The sequence below is a fragment of the Rhinolophus sinicus genome, chromosome 5 (genome assembly GCF_057876585.1).
Source record: "Rhinolophus sinicus isolate RSI-liver-muscle chromosome 5, RSI-T2T, whole genome shotgun sequence".
Classification (NCBI taxonomy): Eukaryota; Metazoa; Chordata; class Mammalia; order Chiroptera; family Rhinolophidae; genus Rhinolophus; species Rhinolophus sinicus.
The window spans coordinates 69,709,045-69,727,946 of NC_142505.1; the positions used below are offsets into that span (position 1 = coordinate 69,709,045).

Here is an 18,902-nt window from a genome sequence, read left to right on the forward strand (position 1 = left end):
AGCAGTTGGTGTGAGTGAACTGAGAGAAGTGTGTGGATTCAGGAAATGCTAAGGAGGCGGACTGAGTAGGAGTGGGGTGCTGATTGGATATGGGGGAAGAGCGGCTCTCTGCTTTCTGATTTATGTGACAGGGTGGGTCGTGGTGACATGCTCTGAGGCAGGAACAGAGGAAAGGCAAACGGAGACGCTGCTTCAGGTTTGGAGATTTAGTCAGGTATCTGTGGTGCCCCAGTAGGAAGGAGCACACCAGGTAGGTAGGTAGGCAGACAGGAGCCTGGAGCTCTGCAGACGGGAGGTTAGAGGTAGCACGTTCATTCCCAAGTAGGTTAGCAGGTGATGGGCACTGTTCCAGGTGCTGTGGGCTCTGCTTGTCATTCTAATGAGGGGAGCTGTGCCCCTTCAAATGAGTGCTTCCAGTGGGGGAATTAACAAGGAAATAGGGTAGACAGGGACTGTGGAGGAGCTGATCAGAGAATGACTTTGAGGCGATGAGACCTGAATTATGAGATGAGCCACCCTGGGAAGATCAGAGGGAAGAAGTGTTCTGGGCAGAGAGAAGAGCAAGTGCAAAGGCCCTGAGGCAGAATGAGCAGGCACATTGGAGGGACTGTGAGAAGACCGGTGTGACCAGCCTGGTGCGCCACAGGGAGGGCCTTGACAGGAGGGTACAGGGGCCGAGGGCTGGCAGATCAGCGCGGGGTCCCTGGGCAGGTGGGTTATTCTGAGTGTGATATTCAGTCATAGGAATTTGAAGATATGGGAATGGATGAGATCACTCGGAGTGTGTGAAGAGTGGAAAGAGGCGAGGACTCTGATATTTATTTGAAGGGGAGACCCACCTCAAAGGAGACTGAGGAGAAACAACCAGAGAAGTAGAAGAGAAAGCAAGATGATGTGGTAAAGAAATATGACGAAAGAAAGCCTTAAAGATGAAGGGAATTATTAAGTGGCAGATGGTGGACGGAAGGGAGCGGGAAAGACTGAAAATGTGGGCCGCGTTGGGGCGGCTGGATGGCTGAGTTGGTTAGAGCGCGAGCTCTCAACAATAAGGTTGCCGGTTCAATTCCCGCAGGGGATGGTGGGCTTCACCCCCTGCGACTAAGATTGAAAACAGTGACTGGACTTGGAGCTGATGGGCCCTGGAGAAACACACTGTTCCCCAATAATACCCAATTTAAAAAAAAAAAAATGTGGGCTGCGTTTAACAGTATGAAGCTCATTGCCAACCTTGAAGAAAGCAGTCTTCCTGAATCCTCCCTTTCTTTCCTCCCCACATCCAACATCCAATCAGTTCCCAGAAGGATGGAAACCCCACTGCAGTGGACCAAGATGCTGGCTGTCAGGTGGGGGTGGGCGGTGTTTGGCTGATAGGAGGATGACAGAAGAGGGAGGCAGAGGAAGAGTGAATGCCCAGTGCGAAGGGGCAGGAAGCACTGGTCGCTGCCCCCAGGTGGCTAACCACGTGTGAGGAGACCGATGAGAGAGCCAGCTCTGTCTAAAACAGCCGCATCTGCTAACATCCAGTGGAAGAGCACAGATGTTACCATTTGGGGGCGTTTGATCACAAAGCACACTGGAATTTCAGTGTTGGGTGGTGAAAGCGGGAGAGAGTGGAGGGACTATCCTGTAAGCCTAGTGGGCCAAGCAGGGTGACAGGACACTGATTAGGTGTCCACGAGGTATTGCACCTCCGGCTTGACTGGGAGCAGCGTTGATATCTGGGGCCCCCTCTCAGTACAGCCCAGGGTGGGAGTCAGGCCTGCAGCGTGCATGGGTGGAAGACGGCCTGAGTGAGCGTGTGGGGCCTCCAGCTGACCATCAAGGATGCAGCATTGTTCAGCAAAACTCCCTTGCGAAGGAAATGAGCACCAGACGACGCTACCTGCGCGGGAGCCTCCTGAAACCCTGTGCTCCACAAGACCATTGGGTAGTTAGGTCAGGAACCTCTGAGCGAAGCACCCAGAAGTACATGACAAGGGCATACTGTGTTTGTTCTTAGGTCTCTACAATCTGCTCAAGCCATTTTCCCATCTCTTGTGAATTCCTGGAGGTTAGGCTCTGGTTTACTCGCCTTCCTCTACAGTGCCCTGCACATATCAGGCAACTCCTGTAAAAGCTCAAGCCTGGGGGCCAGCCTGGTGGCTCAGGCGGTTGGAGCTCCATGCTCCTAACTCAGAATGCTACCGGTTCGATTCCCACGTGGTCCAGTGTCCTCTCAACCACAAGGTTGCCGGTTCGACTCCTGCAAGGGATGGTGGGCTGCACCCCCTGCAACTAGCAATGGCAACTGGACCTGGAGCTGAGCTGCGCCCTCCACAACTAAGACTGAAAGGACAACAACTTGACTTGGAAAAAAAAAAAGTCTTGGAAGTACACACTGTTCCCCAATGAAGTCCTGTTCCCCTTCCCCAATAAAATCTTTAAAAAAAAGCTCAAGGCTGAAAAATGCCAGGGCCACCACATTCCACACTCCCCACCCCCGCCTACATCATTCCAGTTAAATTTTGAGAATGATTGAGAAAATGGCCCCGGTGTTTCCTTTGGCTAAAAGCAATTGGTATTGCACAATTGAGTTGTTACTTTGGAACTTGTCTGCAGCTGTTTGTGTGTGGATATTGAAAGAGGGAGTGGTAGCTTTTATAATTGTTAGGGCACAGAAGGATTCTGTTTCTAATCTGGGACAACCAGCTGACTCATCAAGTGCCTTGACCTTTTAGGTTTCCATCTTCCTCCTTAGGAAAATGGAAAACTGAGCTCATAGTTTTAAAGACAGCCCAAACCTGACACGGAGCAACAAATGATTTTTCTAAAAAGAAAATAATAGAAAGAATAAAAACCCAAGAAAAAATAGTGACTGATTGTGGTTTCCTTCTGACAAATCAAATGGGTGTGAATTTACCTTCCCTAAAGGAAACTTTTCAGTGAATCTTATTTTAGAGGGTCCGTTTTAGGAGCATGGTTCCTTTCCCTCTTTCCCCACTAGGTGGCAGCAGGAAGCAGAAGAACCTGCATGAAAGTAATGCGGTTGTCCGGCTGTTGGAGGGGCCCATTCTTGAGTTGGGTCCTAGAATGGTGTTTTGCTTACATCTCTGCACCACAGTTCCATTTATTGAACATTCCTACTGTGTTTCCCCGAAAATGAGACCTAGGTGAACCATCAGCTCTAATGCGTCTTTTAGAGCAAAAATTAATATAAGACCCGGTCTTTTACTATAAGACTGCATCTTATATATTGTAATGTAATGCAATATAATGTAATAATATAATATACCATACCGGGGTCTTGTATTAATTTTTGCTCCAAAAGACGCGTTAGAGCTGATGGTCCGGCTAGGTCTTATTTTCGGGGAAACACGGTAGGTTTTCTGAGCAGACTTAGGTACCCAGTTACTGATTTAAAGAAATACTGACTCAGCCAGGATTTTAGAGCACTGTACAATCGGCTTTAACAGTTAAGAAGTAAGAAAATCTTGAAGTAGGGGGAGAAATGGGAGCATTCGAATTGGGACTAACACTGAGAAAGCTGCCCTCGTTTTCTTGCTCGTTCCTCGTTTGTGTCTAGTGAGTGCCGGTGCCCACGGAGCTGCCTTGGGCAGGAAGCCTAGGTCAGAATACTCCTGCATGCACGCTCCTGTCAGGGGCCGGTGTGTGGGTCCGTGTGGCCTCTTTCTGCAGCCGAGGACAGCAGCACAGACTGCTGCATGCTCCTGTCTGACTCCTCTGAAATCTATTTAGAGATAAGAATGAAAGTGTTATTTGGAACTTTGTAAACAGCTCAGTGTAGATGCTTAGGGTCACAGGGAAAGAGGGATGGAATTGGGGTTGGGATGAAGGACAGAAACATAACAGAAGTAGACATAGGAAAGGAACAGCCTGTGTTTAGAGGCTGAGTGTAGGCAACTGTTAGTGGAGGAATCGTGCCCTGGCAGCTGAAAACGAGGCTGGGGAAATAGTAGGGAGATAGCACCTTCTCTCCTCTCCACTCCCCTGTCACACTCTTTTCAGGAAATGCCCGCCCCTGAACGCTCAGGGTGCTTGCTGCTCAACTGCTTGCATAGGGCATTCATCTCATTCTGTAGCCATGTTCGTGTATGTCCCGTGTCCTAGAAGGCTGGGAGCCCATGAGGACGGGGACCACCCCGTTTGATAATCCACAGCGCTTGTCCCTGACACGAGGCAGACTTTTTATATAAGATCAGTTGAACAGTCTAGTTGAGAAGGGCAGGGGGAAGTGAGAAAAACGATGCAGACAGACCCAGCTGCGGTCAGATGGTCTTGATAAGAAGTGGGGTTTGTGAAGGCTGGTGCCTGGGCCCAAGAGATTACAAGATGCTTGTGGTTGGCAGGGCGGAGAGTGAGACAAAATCTGGGGCCAATAGGGCCTGCGAGGAAGCACCCGGTGGGAGAGGAGGCGAGGGGCCGGGTCAGCTCCTAGAAAGGCTGGGAAGGGCATTAACACTGGCCTGTGCAACAAGATGGAGCCTGGTGCCAGTGGCCAGCCCCTGCTGCACCTGAAGAGGAGGCTGTACTGCCAGGATCCTGTGGCTGAAAACAGCAGCAATCCCAGTTAAACCTGCTTAGACACAAGAAGAAATGTATTGATTTCCATAGGCGCAAGGCAGGGGAGGTGGCTGGTCTCAGGTACAGCGAGATCCTGGACTCACACAATGCCCTCAAGAATGTGTATATGTGGGGACAGAGCCAGGAGTGCAGTTTCCAGGCTCTCGGCCTCACGTGGAAAGGTGCTGGCTCAGGTAGTAAATGGCCATCAGCTGTGATTGGATGGCCATCAGCTGTAACCAGTGAGCCATTGGCCACTAATATAACTGCCGTGGCTACACTAGCAAAAAATGGGGGCTAGCAAGAAGATGGTGGCTGAGCCTGCAAGAGTGTATTGCGGTTAGCACAGCGGATTGCAGCTAGCAAGTGAGGTGGGTTGACAGAGAGAAGTGGACAGCAGGTTATGGATAGTGTGGCTTCTGCTTCCTGTCTTTCCAACCCAGCTGCCAGCAAGAATATAGTGGTATGACTCCCCTATCTGTGGTTCTGTGGGTGTTCCTTTTTGGCCTCACCATGTCCTGCGTTCTTATCTGGGGAGCGGGAGCTGACAGCCCACATGACACCCCGCATGACAGTGTGTGTCCTCTGGCCCTTTCTCATCATCCCCGCTCCTGGGCACACCCTCCCACTAGGGGACTGGGCAGCATCAGACTTGTGCCCTCCAAAAGGAGGGTATGGCCAAAGTCCAGGAACTGACCTGTCGGCTGCAACTGGGTCACTTTTCCACAGCTGAGCTAGTGGTCCTGACTCATGTGAGGCCGCAGGACCTGAGTGAGGGAGAGGCAACCCAGAGGAGAAATGAAGGGTGTCCCCAGAGTGAGGAGTGGAACATGGGCAGGACGATGAGCAGGGGAGCACTGAAGGGACAGGGCCCTGTCACAGTCAGCGTGCGAAGCAGGGGGGCCTCAGACATGGTGCTGCGCACGTAAGTCACTCTTCTCCTTATTTTTCAGCATCTCCACGACCCGGTAAAGAGAAATCTCGATAGCGCCACCTCCCCTCAGAATGGCGATCAGCAGAATGGCTATGGGGACCTTTTTCCTGGGCACAAGAAGACCCGCCGGGAGGCCCCCCTGGGAGTAGCTGTGTCTTCCAACGGCTTGCCTCCAGCCTCCCCGCTCAGCCAGCCTGACAAGCCTGGCGCAGAGGCCTTGCAGGCCAGCGGGAAGCACTCGCTGGGGCTGGACTCCGTGAACAAGAAGTGTCTGGCAGACTCAAGCCTCCACCTGAACGGAGGCAGCAACCCCGCCGAGTCGTTTCCGCTGAGCCTGAGTAAAGAACTGAAGCAGGAGCCAGTCGATGACCTGCCTTGCATGATCACGGGGGCCGGAGGCTCCATATCCCAGAGCAACCTCATGCCTGACCTCAACCTTAACGAGCAAGAGTGGAAGGAGCTCATCGAGGAGCTGAACAGGTCGGTGCCCGACGAAGACATGAAGGATCTGTTTACCGAGGACTTTGAGGACAAGAAGGAGCCCGAGCCGCCTGGAGCTGCGACGCAGCCGCCCATGGCGCAGGGCCTCAACATTAAGACAGAGTTCTCTCCAGCAGCCTTTGAGCAAGAACAGTTAGGCTCTCCACCAGTGAGGGCTGGGTCTGCAGGACAGACCTTTCTGGGGCCTTCATCCGGCCCTGTGAACACAGATGCATCCAGCCTTGGGGGCTCTCAGCCCCTGTTCCACACCCCTGGTCAGCCCGGGGCGGACACCGCCAGTCCCAGCCTGATGCCGGCATCAGCGCAGGCCCAGAATGCACCAAGAGCCATGTCCAGTGTGGTGTTGCCCAGCCAGGGCCCAGGAGGGGCCTCAGAGCTGTCCTCTGCACACCAGCTCCAGCAGATGGCTGCCAAGCAGAAGCGCGAGCAGATGCTCCAGAATTCACAGCAAGCCACCCCAGGACCAGCTCCAGGCCAGATGTCCACATGGCAGCAGACAGGTCCCTCCCATAGCCCCTTAAATGTCCCTTATCCCATGGAGAAGTCTGCCAGCCCTCCCAGCTACAAGCAAGACTTCCCCAACCCCAAACTGCTCATGATGCCCAATGTGAGCAAGAGCTCCCCTCGTCCCGGAGGCCCCTACCTGCAGCCCAGCCACATGAGCCTGCTGAGTCACCAGCCGCCAAGTAACCTGAGCCAGAGCACTGGGAGTAGCCAAGCGTCCGTGCTGGACTATGGCAATACCAAGCCCCTTTCTCATTACAAAGCAGACTGCGGGCCAGGTGGCCCTGGGGCTGGCCAGAGCAAGACGGCCCTCATGGCTTACCTTCCCCAGCAGCTGCCACATCTGAGCAATGAGCAGAGCTCCTTGTTTCTGATGAAACCAAAGCCGGGAAACATGCCCTTCCGATCCCTGGTCCCACCCAGCCAGGTGAGCGGGGCTTCGCTCTGGGACTCTGCATGCCTGGGTACCAGGTCCAGGTAGTTGGGGAACAAAAGCAAGCAGGTAGGGAGCAGCTGCACCTGTCCTTTGACTCCCCTAGGGAGTGCGAATGAGCGAGCAAAGCAGGGCTGATGCTTAAACACAAGTAGGGTCAAGTTCCCTCCTAACTTGGTTTTAACTATTCACACGTTTGGGGGTCACCTGCACTTGGCCTCGTGTCCCTTTCATGCCACACAACTTAAATTAAGTCATTTGCATACGGATCATGAGAATCTTCATGAGGGATTTAAACCCCGCCGTACGCAACATGTTAACCACCTTTCAGATCTCTGTTCAAAATACCTTAAGTTTAGTAAGCACATAACCTTTACTAAACCTTTTTCGTGAGTGCTGCTTCCCAGCATATCTAAACTCCATGGGTATTTAGTCATTGACATGCAAACACATGGTTCTGCAGGGTGGAGAATGGTCAAGTGCCAGTGTGGTCATGGTCATAGTTATAACTTGTATTTCTACACTGCTCAGATAGCTTCTAAGATGCCCCTCCCTAGATACCTCCCAGGGGTCAGGCCTCATGTAATAACTGTCCCCGGCTTCCTCAGCGGCAGTGTGGCACACGTGCTTTTCTCACTTCACAGTGTGGCCTCGACTCTCTTCCACGTCTGCACGTGTGTATCCATTGAAACTTTTTCACAATTGTATGATGACACTTGTGTGACGTGCATCGTCTCCTGTTTTGCACCGCCATAAGCGAGTCTGCATTGAATACCTGTGTGTGTACCTTTGTGTATTTGTAACACACTCTAACATTAAAATAATTAGAAAACACGATGCTGGTAAAATACCATGAGGAAGTAGGCTAACTCATACACTGATGAGTGTGTATAAATGAGCACACTGGTTTTGGAAAGGAATTTTGGCATTATGTATTTTTCATAAGCCATAAAAATATTCATAAGTATACCCACATTATAATAATAAAAAAAGAGAAAGTTACGTGCAGGGTACTCATCGCATGACTGTATCCAATAACTGCAAACTGGAGGCAGTTTCAGCATCTCTCCACAGAGTGTGCATTTGCAAGTGTTGAAACTTCCACTTATTTCAGCCATTAAATGGCTAACAGCCACTAAAAGCAACCTTGAGAAAGAGTGGCAGTGACGACCGCCATCGCAGCACCTCACAAAACCTTGTGACTGGGGGGAGGAAGCACCATCAGAACCCGTGGGCTCTAAGATTAGAATCTTGTGAAGATTAAATGTCCTAACGAATAAAGACTCGAAAGAGGCTCAAGAAGTTGAACTTGTTTCAATGACAGTAGCTTTCTGCCTGTTTCCTGTTGGGAGTTCAGTTTCCCACTTTCACGTGTCAGTGATGCTGGAATAACATTATGGTAACTTTGAAATGATTCTCACTTTTGGTCCTTGTATTGAAAGAGAATATTCCTTAAAAGTTCTCAGTGATACTCAGTCTTTTTTGAGCATGAGTGGACAAACGATACCATTTCCGGTAGGTCAGGGACAACCCCACCAGCAAGGACCCACAGTTGGCACACTTGGAACATGGTCTGTCCCCATCAGCCGCAGTCCCTCCGAGAGCCAGCTCCTCCTCGGGGTCCCACCTGTTCCCACGCACTCCAGGGAACAAGCCTATATAAGCTACAGCTGCCTACAGAAACTGGTGTGTGCAAATTACGAGCTTACATGTAAAATCACACCCTTGCCATTGGCCAGTCACAGGAAGCGACTGTTCATTGCTGTGCCTGGATACTCAGATGTCCGCTTCCCTGGCCTCAGCCTGCCCTGGTGTCCTCCGCGGGGAACCAGGCTCACTGGGCGCAGCTCATGTACTTTGGTCAGGCAGGGCTGATAGATTTCACCATGTCCCGCCTGACTCGAGACCCTGTTATCTGTGTTGACAGGAGCAGAACCCTCCCAGCGTCCCTGTGCCAGCCCAGGCCGCTAGCGTGGGGACCCAGCCACCTACTGCGTCTGCAGCCATCACGCATGGCAGTGCCCCCTATCTGAGCAGCCCGCAGCAGGCAGCCGTGATGAAGCAGCATCAGTTGCTTTTGGACCAACAGAAACAGAGAGAGCAGCAGCAAAAGCATTTGCAGCAACAGCAGTTTTTGCAAAGGCAGCAGCACCTTCTGGCAGAGCAGGTAAGAGGAAGGTGGGAGAAAACCCTGCTCCCGCTTTTGCCCGCCTCCTGGGGCCTGGTGTGAATGCGCGCTCATTTGCATGTTGGACATTAAACGGGGTCCAGGAGTGTGGTGGTTCTCACACAGTGGTGGCCTGTGTCAGAAGCAGCGTTGTGTCACTTAGTGGGAATTAATGAAGGCAGAATCTGTGGCTAAAATTGTGTATTAGGGACATTTTTCTAGGTCCCTTGTCCGCAACTGCCAAAGCACTGAGCCCCCTGGCCCCCCGGTTTGTTGTGGGACCCAGGTTTGTTGTAGATGCAGTTTGTTTCAAGCCAGAACGAGAAGCGGGGAGATGGAGACCTGCCTGAGGTCCTGGGGCCATAGAATCAGGACCAACAAGCCCCATCCAAGTCCTATAGTTCAGCCACGTGATCACCAAGTATAGTGTACAGGTGCCAAGGCTGTAGGAGTTCACGGGATTTTAAATTACAGCTTTCAGACGTAAGAGAACTAGCCATCTGGAGGTTAGTTGATTGACAGGGGCTTTAAAACCCACATCACTACCTCAGTTCTACCTTTTTTTTTTTTTCCCCTGAGAATTTTTATAAGAGTTTGAGACAAAACTGATGACAATTGCTGGGAAGCAAGACCTCAAATGCTCCAGTTCTACCATTTTTTAAATAACAGCTTTATTGGTGTATAATCTACATGATATACAGTTCATCCGTTTAAAGTGTATAATTCCGTACTTTTTAGTATATTCAGAGTTGTGCAACCATCACACAATTTTGGAACATTCCATCACCTAAAAAGAAACCTTATGCACATTAAAAGTTATCCTCCCCACCCCAGGCCTAGGCAACCACTAATCTACTTTCTGCCTCTAAAGATTTGCCTATTTCTGGACATTTCATATAAGTGGATTCAAGTTTCAACCATGTTGTAGCATGGATAATACTCTGTTGTACGAATGTGTTACATTTTATTTAGCCACTCATCTGGAGATAGACATTTGGGTTGTTTCCTGAACTTTGTGGCCATAGGTTTTCAATTCTCCTGAGTACATATCTGGGGTGGGATAGCAGGCTCGTGCAGTAACTCTCACGTTTCGCTTTTGGAGCTGCTGGACTGTAGCCCACAGTCGCTGCAGCACTGTGTCCCTCAGCAGTGTGCAGTGCCCCTTTTTCCACCTCCCCACCTACCACGCCGGCGTCCTAGTGAGTGTGAAGTGGTATATCTCTGTGGCTTTGATTTGCATTTCCCTGATCTGCCCTCCATTTTTTAAAACTGGTGATACTACCTGTTCTTAATTATTGCCCCCTAGCTCTGCCCCATCCTTCAGTTTCATGGGGTTTATTATAAGTCCCCAGATGAGGTCATGAGCATGGTCCCCCAGGAGTCCAGCTGTGAGAAACAAACTGGGACAGTCCTCTCTGCTCCGATTTAACTCTGTTTTATGTGGGTCTTCTGCTCTCGGCATTTTCTAGGAGAAGCAGCAGTTTCAGCGCCATCTGACCCGCCCACCACCCCAGTATCAAGACCCAACGCAGAGCACCTTCCCACAGCAAGTTGGACAGTTCACAGGTGAGGGTGTCTGAGATGGTGGTGGGGGGAGGGGAAGGCAGGCACTGGAGGGCAGACGGTCTGTTCCACCCACTTGTGCTGAGTTCCTGCTGTCTCCCTGGCTTTATGCCAGGTGCTCAATGGGTTTACTGCTCACAGAAGCTTCATTCTGCTCAGCCAAAGAGGCTGGTTTCTAGTCACCCTGCTGGCTAAGAGGAGAGGCTCACAGGGGCAGACCGCTTTGGCCAAATGCTTTGGCTGGGTCCCTGGCTGTACAGTCTTTGAAGCAAAATCATTTCTAGTTGGAAGATACCTTATCAATGGGAAATAGCTTGTGTAATTCTTATGAAAGTTCTTTGCTTCTGCAAAATGACCTTTTCCTGTTTTCTAGGTAAGGAGAGACTTAATGAACTTGTGTGGCCGTTGCTTCTTTTCTTTCTTCTTGTCCACTCACTCTGGTGTCATGGATGGCAGCACCAGCCATGGACAGTTGACCAGGAAATATTAGGAGGCACTCCGAGGTCTCAGCTTTCACGTGTCAGATATGCGAGGGAACCTGGCTGCCATTGCTCAGGCTGTCACTCCAGAAATAAACAGAAATGCCAGTTGACAGATGCAGTAAAATGTGGTCTGTACCCACCTTCCTAGCTCTTCTTGGAATATCTTCAAAACCTGTCCTTTTCTTGGTCAGTGACTCTCACTGTAAAATGTCCTAGACAGGACATTTTGGGTTCTGGAAGAGACAGGTGGAGTTTTATGTATGTGCTGACCAGGAGCGGAGAGGAAGTCGGCAGGCATCTCAGAAGCCTGGGCTCAGCCAGCTTTCCTGCCTCTATCCCTTCTGAGGCTGTGGGCTTCAGTGGACATGAAGTAGACTGTTTCTTTTCCTCAGTTTTTAGTTAGGTGCTAGTGGAGAGAATGAGAGGAGAAAGAAAGTACTCCACTATGGCCAACCCCCAAGCGATTGCGCAGGAACCCGCCTCAGTGTCACCATGCGGCCATTGCTTAAGGCAGAGCCCCAGACGGCAAGTTCCGTGAGGACAGAACCTCTCTGTCCCTTTCTGCGCCGCCTCCAGCACAGCGCCCACCACAGAGCAGGGGCTCGGTAAGCACCTGCTGGTCACCATTTGGGCTTTTCCCTGCTGTGACCACCTGCCGTGACCACCTGTCATTTGCGGTGATGAGAAGAACACGCTCTGACCTTGCAACCCCACCGTCCAGTGCTCACTGTGCACCCTCATCCACGTGACTGCACAGTCCCGGCCCAGCAGGGTCTCGGCCACGGTCGCAGTCCAGTTCCCCTTTGGCTGTGCAGCCCCATCCTTCACGTAGCAGCCACAGCTCTGAGTCCAGCCGGGACTGTCCCTGCAGTTCTGTCTCTAAGCTTCTGGGCTCTTTCCCCGCACAGACCCTTTCATAACTTCGTACCTTTGCACACGCTCTTTTCTCTGTCTAGAAGAATGTTTCTCTAAACTTCTACCCTTCTAAAACCCATTGTGTTTGCCACCGTGTCTGCTGCCTTCCCCAGATCTCCGCAGCTATTGAGCGTCTGTCCCCTGTGCTCCCACAGCTTGCTGAGCACCCTGTGGGATCCCTGTCACACCACACGGAGTCTTCACCTCTCAGAGGCAGCTCCCAGGTTCTTGGGGTCCTGCTGCAGAGCAGAGATGGGATAGACCTGGGCAGGGGAGCTGTCCAGTGCACCAGCTCCCCGCCCCTCAGGTGTTACCCCTTCCTCTGAGTCTGTCATAGTCTCCTCATTACTCCAGACCGGCCTCTCTCCCACCTGTCACCCATGGGCCCGCAGGGCTCTGTTCTCTGAAGCTGCAGGGACCATGAGATAAGTGGTCTTCTGACTCTGCCGCTGCCGCCACAGGAGAGCAGCTGACCCTGGGTCTCGGAGGTGTCTGCACACCAGCTCGATTGGCAGGATCTTCTCTCTCTTCCAGGGTCCTCTGCTGCCGTGCCTGGTATGAACAACTTGGGTCCATCTAACGCCAGCTGTCCTCGAGTGTTCCCTCAGGCCGGGAATCTGATGCCAATGGGCCCTGGACACACTTCAGTTTCCTCTCTCCCCTCCGCCTCAGGCCAGCAGGACCGGAGTGTGGCTCAGTTCACTGGCCCCCAGAGCATACCGCAGGGCAGCCTCTATGGCATGGCCTCCGGCATAACCCAGATAGTTGCCCAGCCCCCACCACAGGCCACCAACGGACATGCCCACGTGCCACGGCAGACCAGCGTGGGCCAGAACACCTCAGTCTCAGCTGCCTATGGACAAAACTCTCTGGGGAGCCCTGGCCTCTCCCAACAGCACAATAAGGGGACCCTGAACTCTGGTTTAACTAAGCCACAGGTCCCAAGGGTGTCAGCGGCCATGGGAGGCCAGAATGCTCCCTGGCAGCATCAGGGAATGCCCAGCCTGGGTGGCCAGACCGCAGGGAGCAGCCCTGTGAGCCCCTTCACTGCAGCCTCCGGTTTCCACATGCAGCAGGCTCACCTGAAGATGTCCAGCCCGCAGTTCTCCCAGGCGATGCCCAGCCGGCCCATGGCTCCCATGAGCTCAGCAGCTGCCGCAGGGCCCATGCTGGCACCCATGAGTGCGCAGCAGAGGACCAGTGCCCCCGCCCCGGCACCTCCCCAGGGAGCCCCGCAGCAAGGCTTGCCGGGCCTGAGCCCGGGCGGGCCTGAGCTGGGGGCCTTCAGCCAGAGCCCTGCCCCACCTATGGGTGGCCGGGCGGGACTGCACTGCACCCAGGCCTACCCCGTGCGGACCGCAGCCCAGGAGCTGCCCTTTGCCTACAGTGGGCAGCCGGCTGGCAGCGGGCTGGCCAGCATGGCTGGAGACGCTGACCTGATGGACTCGCTGCTGAAGAACAGGACTTCGGAAGAGTGGATGGACGACCTGGACGATCTTCTGGGGCCTCAGTAGTGGAATCCTTTGTGGTGTTGTCAGTGTTCCTACATCCTGTATTTCTGTTCTCATATTCAACAGTGAGCAACTATTTGGACCAAAAGCCCATGGCCCAGGGTGCCGGTGGGCAGAGCAGAGCCCGGGGCCGAGGCCTAGCCTGACCGGGGTCTGCAGAGCCCACGGCTGCGACTCGGCAGCTGTGGTCTGTCGGGCTGGCCCCGACCATCTGCTGGTGTCATTGCCAGGTGTTGCGACAGCAGGACAGGGTTCTACAGGTGGTTTTCTATCCAAGTGACCGAAAAACCAATAGTTATAATCGTGAGACCCTATGGTTTCAGGCTTATAAACATCTGTGCCATCATGTTGACTTCATCCAAGATCCCCCTCTTGCCCCAGTGTTGGGGACAAGTTTTTCTTGAAACTTTATGTAGAACTATTTGCAGTTGTAGCATAGAAAAGATTAAATTTTGTAAAGGTTTTAAAACAGCTTAGGGCAGGTGGTGGTGAAGTTGGTTAAGTGGCTTTGGAAACCTGGGGCTTCCTTTTGATGGACACCCTCTTTTATTCCTGCTCTGCGTCAGCTTGCAGGGGCTGGGGGCAGGGGGCGGTCACTAGGGAATCATTTCCGGAAGTGAAGGCTGTGACTGCGTGTGCCAAAAAGGAGCGGGTGCTGTGCTATGGCAGAGCTAGTGACAGATGCCATCTTTCCAGCAGCTCTCTTCCCAGACTCTGTTCTTCCAGGTTAGCATTGGAGAGTCCCCCAGGCAGCCCCCAGGCTAAATGCTGACATGGAGTGTTTGGGGTGCCTGTGTCCCCTCCTGTCGTCACTTCCATTCTCTGCAGTTTCTCTGACAGCTTATATTTTACCAGCTTGGGGAGGTGGTCGTTGAGTTGTGCACAGATGTCTTTTCTCCACCCCGTCTTCAGTTCCCATGGCCTTTCTTTATGCCTCCGCTTTTTTTTCTCTCTTCAGCCCAAATGGAAAAATCTCTTTAAGGCAACGATTTACTAATTGGAGGGGAAAAGAGAGAGTCACTAAAATTCCCTAGGGAGCCCTAGCATGGTCAGCAGGAGGGTACCCCTCCCAGGAAGGAAAGCATTGCGGAAAAGAGGATCAGAGAGGTGCCCTGTTTGACAGGGAGGCCCGGCTGAGGGAGGAATTCCACTTTGTTTTACTCCTGCCACTCCCATATTAGATGACTTGCACTTTTTAAAGAGAATTGCTTTATAACACTAATGCATCCTTTCTGAAGGTTCAAGTGGATTTCTCTTTTAAGGTCTATGAATTAATAGACTTGACTAAGCTAAGAGTCCACAAAACAGAGTATTACATGTGGCCTGTTTGTGGAAAATGAAGATGGAGAAAGCACTTCGGTATCAGGAAAACAAAATGGTGAGCACAGGGCGAGAGCCCTTCTTCACACAGAATGTTGGAGAGAAAAGGGTACCCTAAAGAGTGGCTTCTATGCTGAGCGGTCTCTGGAGAAACCGCAAGTCCGTTTTTATTTCTCTGGAGTCTCAAAATGGGTGTTCAAGGAGCGTCATATGTAAAGAATTGAGCCAAGGAAGATACTCATGCGACCAGCCTGAGTGGCTGTGGTGAGGAATAGAGGCTTGTACACATTGGTCGTGATTTTGCACCAGCAGTGCCTTCATGGGGGTACTTGGATCCTCAGATCCTCTTCTTTAGTAGCCATGTGCCCCCACAAATGGTGGTGTTGGACCATTTCCCCTTGAACCGCCCTCCCTGCTTTCCCCAGATGCTGAATTTAGCTCTCAAAGAAGGGAACGAATCAGTCAGTGAAGACTCCACCCTCCGAGTGAGTTCCCCAATCTGAAGGGGAAGAGGGTGACTTCCGCGGGTTTTCTACCAAAAAAAGCGGGCTGAAGGCTGGTGGTGGGCCCTGTTCCTCATTGGTGTCCCTCTGGCTGCTGCTCACCTCTGTCCCCAGGGCACCACCCCCCCCAGGGAGGGCTGCCCCCGCCTTAGTCCTGGGGCCACCACACAGCAGGCTGCTCACTTGCTGCAGTGTCAGAGCAATAAAATGTGATGCTGGGGTCCCCCCAGGGAGCTGCCCGTGGCTTTATTTATGAACCTGGTTTTTGGGGAGTCAGGAGGAGAGGACTCCGCTTCAGGACCCCCCCCCCCCGACTTCCAGGAGCCATGACTCAAAAGAAAAGGGTGCTCGGACTTTGTGACACACATTTGCTTTGTGTAAATAAATGTTTACAATTTTATATTAAAGATGGAATAAGCGTTAGAGCTCTGACTGTATATTTTTTACTTTTATAGATTTTAAAACTATGATCCTTTATATATGTGTTTCGGGGGGGCTATGATTAAGTTTTATGGCGAACAGTTGGTATGAACTTTTTATTGTCATCAAAAGTACACAAAAACCCTATTAATCCCCTTATTCTTCTACTTCCCTTAACTGGTATACACCAAAAAGAAATCTTGACTTTTCTGTTTTATCATTATAGAATAATAAAAGTATTTTGCTAGTATGGAAACTGCCTGTGTATTGCCTTCATGAGGTTGTGCCAGCCGAGAAGGAGGTGGGCTGTGATGACTTGTTTGGTGGTTGATTTTCCTTTGTGACTTAGCTGTTTACATATGGAGGAGCATTGGGGTGGGGAGAGGGTGTTTGGTTACCTCTGAGTAACTTGCACTATATGATGATACATGAAATTAGAACTGACGTCACTCAGGAATACTTCAGGTCCTTCGCAGTTGAAATGTTTTACAGGCAGACCTCGGAGATCCTGTAGGTTCCTTCCAGACCACCACAGGAAAGCAAGTATTTTAATAAAGCCAGTCGCATGAATTGTTTTGGTTTCTCAGTGCATATAAGTTATGTTTACATTATATTGTAGTCTATTGACTGTGCAGTAGCCGTTGTACGGTTTTTAATTGGCCTAATTTCAATATTGTGTTTCAGGGAAGTTTCACCCTCATCAGTAATCAAAGAAGTGCAAATTAGAACAAAGTGAGATTATTCTGTTGGGGTAACAGATGGGTGACACCGTCCTGGCTCTAGTACAACCGTCATGGGAACAAATTTTGCAAAAGGTCTCAAGCTCCTTAAAATGTCCATGCCGTCTGTCCAACCTAGTAAGTCCAATTCTGAGAAGCCATCCTTAAAAACAATTCTGAATGCAGAAAAAGGCTGTAGCTCAGTGGCGGTACAGTAGCACCGCTTAGGTAACTGAGCAGCCATCAGAACTGCTGTCAGGATGGTCAAGTCACCTGTAGTGCTTCGTCCGCTGAGGCCCGAAGCAGTTCCTTTAAATATTTAGGAAGGTTTTCAAGATGGTAACTTGGACTGATGGTGCTGTTGGGCTTCTGATGTTGCGAGCCAATAGAAAAGAAATGTGGCTACTAAAAACCTCAAGTTCCCTGCCCCCAGCTTGTTCTTAAGGTTATCGGGTAACCCCCATCATCAAAGGGGGCATTGAACAACCAGGCCTCGGGAGTGGCAAGGGCCAGACTTCCCGACCTCTGAAGCTCTGCCACCATCCCGTGCCTGTCATGGGTCAACAGCCAGGCTTTGGGGGCGATGAGACTAGTTCCCTAAGGGACAGTTGGCTCAGCACATGTTTACAGAGCACGTGCTGGGCCCAAGCATTACACTTGGAGCGGGGATGGCGGCAGTCTGAGAGGGCCAGGCCCCTGCTCTCTGGAGCCCACAGTCCGTGTGACACAGCGTCATGAGCAGGTCAACAAGTTGATCTCAGGGGTAAGTGTCGGGGAGAAACTGAAACAATGATAAGATGGACATGGACGAGGCTGGGGCCGCAAGGGGGAGAGGAGGCCAAAACAACGAAGATGTGGAGGTCAGGGCAGGCCCCTTGGAGGAGGGGACATTTCATAGGCTGAGTGCTGGAAAGGAGGCAGCCAGCGCGGGGGGTGGGGGTGGGGGGGGGATGGGAGAAGTTCCCCAAGGGAAAGAGGCACTGCCAATAGGAGGGGAGGAATGCTGAGAAAGCAAAATTAACATGCTGACGCATGTGTTCAGTTTAAAACACCCAGGGTACACCATTGCATATGGGGGGGGGGGGGGCGGCCTCCAGGCTCAGTGCAAGCTGCAACACTCTGGGCCTCTGGCAGCCCCGCCCAGGGAGGTGCCCAGGGCAAGACGGTCTCATGTCAGTCCCTGGGGTTGGACCGCCGCTGCCGTTAGCAGCGTTAGCAATAAGGCAACCTGAAGGGTAGCCAGCTGCAGAGGGCCTGGAAGTGGCAATCTGGCTATAAAGCTGTCGAAAGATGAAGGTGGTGGCTGCCTGTGAACTTGGTCCAGGCTGGTGGCTAAACTCAACTAGAAGTCGCAGGGCCTGGCTGGCACAGGGTGGTGGGCAAAGGCTAGGAAACAGCTGGTCTTCTGCTGGGATGAGTCTGCCTGACTGGTTCTTTCCACTTTCTCTTCCTGCTGGTAATGCACCTGCTGCTTTGTGCATTGGCTGTGCTGACGTTTCAGATCATGTGCTCTCTGAATGGTTGCAATAAACTGTACTGGAGACTCTAGGCAGTGCGTGCAGACCATTTCATGAAGGTTGGAAGGAAAAACCTCAGACCCTCCCCCAACCTGGGTACACGGAGCACGTCCTGCTGGAAGCTGCGGGCAGAAGCAGGAACAGCTGTGCCCAGGATGCTTACGGAGTTCATGCAGAAGGCTGCACTCGTAGCTGGAAAAAGCAGAACTTCTCAAGGTTACGGAAAGAGTGGAATTACTGAGTCATGAAGGCTCTAGCTGCGCTATATAGTTGCCGTCTTTGGACTCAGCACTCCTGACACCAGGGCCATTCCTCGAAAATATTTTATTTTAAAACCAGGGAAAAAAGTCCTTATTCAAATAGTATTTGTTTTTTTACAAATGCAGTAAAAAAAAAAAAAAAAAATACAAGTGGCCCACCAAGGCAAAAGTGCCTGGGGCTTACAAATGCACCAAGGCTCTTTGCTATACTGCGGGGCAGAGCCTGCCACATATAGTGGGCGTCCAAGGCAAGAGCGCAGATGTTACCGTCCTACCTACTATGTCATGTTACCCTCCAAGCTGCAGGCACAATGAGTCAAACTCTGCAGCTGCCTCTCATTCGTCCCGTTGAACCTATCTTTTCCTGCCTGTTCTGTTGGCACCCTCTCCATCCATCCCACCCTTTAGCCACCCCATGACATTCTTAGATGACTAGAGCAAGAGAACGTGGCATGTCTGAGCCCGAGTTGGCCACTCGGGACAGTGAGAGCTCAGCTGCCATTCAGGGCCGAGGGGCTCCTTCCTGCAAACGCCAAGAATGTTGGCTGTGCCCACTGACAGCTGAAGCTTCCTGGGACCTGCCTTCGGGGTAA

General features: G+C 51.7%; 1 protein-coding gene across 2 annotated transcripts in view; it reads left to right on the top strand.

The window, feature by feature from the left end:
* The window catches only part of MAML1 (mastermind like transcriptional coactivator 1), a 40,146-nt gene extending 24,077 nt beyond the window's left edge, over positions 1-16,069 (top strand). For both annotated transcript variants that reach the window (XM_019716939.3, XM_074313334.2), the window contains exons 2-5: positions 5,514-6,926; positions 8,860-9,099; positions 10,569-10,665; positions 12,594-16,069. In XM_019716939.3, the coding sequence (XP_019572498.3) occupies positions 5,514-6,926; positions 8,860-9,099; positions 10,569-10,665; positions 12,594-13,573 (2,730 nt within the window). In that variant the 3' untranslated portion in view covers positions 13,574-16,069. The remainder of the gene's footprint in view (positions 1-5,513; positions 6,927-8,859; positions 9,100-10,568; positions 10,666-12,593) is intronic.
* The last annotated feature ends 2,833 nt before the right edge of the window (positions 16,070-18,902 follow it).